This window comes from Helianthus annuus, chromosome 5 (assembly GCF_002127325.2).
Source record: "Helianthus annuus cultivar XRQ/B chromosome 5, HanXRQr2.0-SUNRISE, whole genome shotgun sequence".
NCBI lineage: Eukaryota > Viridiplantae > Streptophyta > Magnoliopsida > Asterales > Asteraceae > Helianthus > Helianthus annuus.
Genome location: NC_035437.2, coordinates 164,962,300 through 164,966,516, shown reverse-complemented (window position 1 = coordinate 164,966,516; position 4,217 = coordinate 164,962,300). Strand labels below are relative to the sequence as shown.

General features: G+C 37.3%; 1 protein-coding gene across 1 annotated transcript; it reads right to left on the bottom strand.

Moving 5' to 3' along the window:
- Positions 1 to 295: 295 nt before the first annotated feature.
- LOC110943920 (secreted RxLR effector protein 161-like) lies at positions 296 to 1,054 on the bottom strand. Its single transcript, XM_022185650.1, has one exon. The coding sequence runs from the start codon at positions 1,052 to 1,054 to the stop codon at positions 296 to 298; it is 759 nt and encodes a 252-aa protein (XP_022041342.1).
- Positions 1,055 to 4,217: the final 3,163 nt, after the last annotated feature.

Here is a 4,217-nt window from a genome sequence, read left to right as displayed (position 1 = left end):
TATCCTCAACCGAAAACGAGGTCATCGATTAGTATATTTTATTAACCAATCCGTTTTCAGTTAATCGATTTGGTTTATTCCATTAGATTGATGTTTTTTAGTGTCATTCATTTAATTTCGGTTAATAGCCATATGAAAACCGGTATTCAATTTAGGGTTTCTTTCATTGAAAAACAAAGACCTCGTACAAGAGGTTAAATACAGGAAAAAGGAAACATGAAAAAGGAAACAGAAATATCACAATGATATGACAGCTAATTAAAAATAAAATCATAATAATTTCCTTTACTCCCCCTCAAGATGGAGCATGTAAGTTTCGAATGCCCATCTTGACAAGTAACGTTTGGAGTTGCTGAGATCCCAAACCTTTTGTGAGTAAATCTACAATCTGATCTTTTCTGTTTATTTGCATTGTCATGATTTCTTTGGATTCAACTCTCTCTCGAACAAAGTAACAGTCCATCTCAACATGTTTGGTTCGTTCATGAAAAACTGGGTTGTTAGCAATGTCACGAGCTGCTTGATTATCGCAGAAGAGAGTTGTTGGAGCTGTCAGGATGATCTGTAGATCCTTAAGTAACCATCGGACCCATAAGATTTCACTAACGGTGGATGCCATGGCTCTATATTCAGCCTCTGCAGAGGAACGAGAGACTAGAGATTGTTTCTTGGACTTCCAAGAAATAGGAGCACCACCCAAAAGGAGAAGATATCCGGTTCTCGAACGTCTAGAATAGGGGCATCCAAGCCAGTCTGCGTCACAATAAGCAGTTAAGACGGGTTCGCCAGCTCGTGGGAGTAAAATACCCTGTCCTACTGTTCCTTTTAAGTAACGAAGTACCCGATTTGCAACATCCATACGATTTTTCCTTGGGTCAGCCACAAACTGACTTAACACGTTAACAGCATAGGCAATGTCTGGTCTTGTAACCTGTAGATATAACATTCTGCCAATTAAGCGCCGATACGAGGTGGCATCTACTCGATTCTCCTTTTCACCTTTATCGAGTTTTAGATTTGATTCAATAGGAAAGGAGCTTGGTCGACAACCCATCATCCCACTATCTTCTAATATGTCCAGAGTGAATTTTCACTGACTTAGAACCAACCCTTCAGATACTTCGATTCCGAGGAAATATTTTAATCTTCCCAAGTCCTTGATGCTGAGTTGTTTATCAAGGTACTTCTTTGTTTGTTGAATTTTCACGGGATCGTTTCCTACCAGGATGACGTCATCGACATAAATGAGGACTGCAACAAAAGAGTTCTCTTCTTTGTATGTGAATAAGGAATGATCGGCCTTAGATTGCTTGAACCTTTGACTGAGAAGCGAAGATGTAAACTTTTCATACCAGTTGCGGGAGGCCTGTTTCAACCCGTAAAGAGACTTTTTGAGCCGACAAACACGATTTTCGTTTTCCTTAGAAAAGCCTTGAGGAATCTTCATGTATACTTCTTCGTGGAGATCTCCGTGTAGGAAGGCATTATTTACATCCAGCTGGTGAACAATCCAATCTTTCTTTGCCGCTACTGCTAAAAGAGTTCTAACAGTAACCAGTTTTGCCACCGGTGCGAAAGTATCATGAAAATCCACTCCTTCCTGTTGGGTAAAACCTTTTGCTACTAGCCGAGCCTTGTATCTCTCAACTTCTCCATTTGGTTTGTACTTAATTTTGTGTAACAACTCTCATTAAAATTAATAATTAGAATGATAATTAGTCGATAAGGAAACCCTAATTGAGACACCCAAGTAATTCCGCACTAACCCTAAAATTTTCAGAACAATCGGAATCAGGATCAGGGCCCCTAAAACTCAGGGGGGATAAAACCTAGTTAATGATTATCAACAAAATCGCGTTGTATATACTGAAATTCGATTTTTGTTGAATCATCAGGCCTATACCACTGAGTAGGCTACTCTACAATATAGACCGAACCCTTACGGACCGTAAGGGTTATGGCTTACGGTCCGTAAGCGATGCTATTTTCTGGCTATAAATAGCCGACATGGGACTTGAATTTTGGAATTTAAACGACGTCTGTAGGTTCTGTATACGTCGAATTAGCTCTAAAACACTATAATTAAACACACACTGCACTCGAATCGCTGCCGCGGAACAGGGTAATTACTCGATCGCTATTACGATTCATTTTCCGAGATCAATATATCCAAAGAATGTTTAAGTGCCACCCACATTGGGTTATACTTTGTCGTTCGTCGTTAAATCGATGAATGTTTAAGTATTGCACTTTGTCGTTCATTGTGAGAATTTGATCTCGTGAGTTATCGTAACTGCTGTATTGATCACTAACCCTGTTTTGTGTGCATTATTGTTGAAATTAGGTTAACAGGGCTAAATCATACTAAATCTGCAATGTGAGTCATTCTCTCTTTTTATCAAATATGTTTTACAATACTCCAAATCATTTTTCGGAGTTATAATTACAGTGATTAAGTTTATGTAATCACCAAATTACAGCCGGTATGTGGGGTATTGTGCACATTACTATTGTTTTAATCACATTAGGTGGGCGAACCTAAAAATAAGTGATATACGTCACTCATTGGGACAACCAATGGTGATATGACCACAGTCACAGAGCTGGTCGTGTGACAAATACCTATTCTTGAAAGTTGGTTGATAATAAACATATGTAAAAACTCTTAATACTGTGAATTATAACAAAAGTGTCGTTTTAGTAAATAGAATGATTCACTCAGTATTTCCCGCTGACAAAACCTTTTTCAAACATGTTTCAGGTGATTTACTGTAAATCAGGAAAAGTGCTGAGGAGCATTTCAAGGCTTAAAATAGTGGCTCATTATAAAATAAAGAGATATGTTTCGAAACAAGGATTTATCACTAAAACTTATGTATTGTAAATTATCGGGGTTTTATCCCGAATTGTAAAATAAAAATAATCGGGAAAAGTTTTTAGCTTTACAACGATCCTGATGTTAAAATTCCGCTGCTAAAATCACATAAATAAATATCACGGGATTTCTGTCCCGCGGCTCCTGAAACGGGTAAAACCGGGTCGGGGGCCGTGACAGAAATAAGGTGGTATCAGAGCCACTGAGTTAAGCTAATTAAGTATTTAACAGATACTTAATTTTTCCTGATTACTGTTATGTGATTATGTGTTTTTAATTGACTATTTGTTAGTTACAATATGGGTAAGCAAAAGTTGCAAGATATCTATCTTAAACTAAATAGGTCAGTCTACGAAGCGGGAAGTTCATCCAAAACTAAATTTTCAAAGCTCCCTACAATTCCTGAAGAATGAATATTTGTGCGAAAAGCACAATATGAGAATCCGCTTTCTCCTAGAAAAAGGAGTATGATTATTAAGAAAAGTAAAGAGCAAATCCGAGAAAAGAGGATTAAAAAGTAAACCCACGAGTCAATCAATAAATCACCTTGGGAAGATAAGCTAGATGAGAAATGGGCAAATTTGTATATGCTAGCTACTGTAGCCGAACATGCAAATCTTTAAATACCCTAAGTCTAGTAATAACATTTCTCAGCAAATAAATAAATAAATCTGAGTGTGTTCTTTTCTGTTATTTTGTACAAATAGTGTGCAATAAAACTTCGATGTTTATTTGTTAAACTTTGTTCCAAAGTTTTAACTTAGCATTTTTGTGCATTTTGCATATATGCTACACAGCATGAGCGAGATATCTGAAGCTTTTCAGAACCTCAATCTTTACCCGGTGAATATAGAAGTTTCCCAAGAGTTTACTGGATACTTTGCTGATGTGGACCAACCTGTAGAATTCCATGCTCCACCTTTGACAAAGCCAAAACGAAAGAAAAAGAAGAATTACGTGTGGGGACATCGTATCCGTAGGAAAAAGCCAGTTCTGAAACTTCCTAAAATAAACAATCCTTTAGAAATAGCAAAAGACACTGGTAAACAGCCGGAAATGGAAACTGAAGTCAAGAAAGATTCTAGGCAAATGGAGATACAGTTTGAGGAATATTCTAAAGATATAGAAATGGAAGTTGGACAAGGTTCTAGAGCAACTCAGATAGAAATCGGAGAGAGCTCCAATCAAAACCAAAACCAGGGAATAACTTTTCAGGATAAAATAGATTTTCTATTGGCAAACTGTGAGACTATTCAGCCTGTCAATACGAATGTTTTTACTTATCCTAGTGAAAATCCACTCCCTATGAATTTTGCACCAGCAATCCCAGAACCAATAGTCC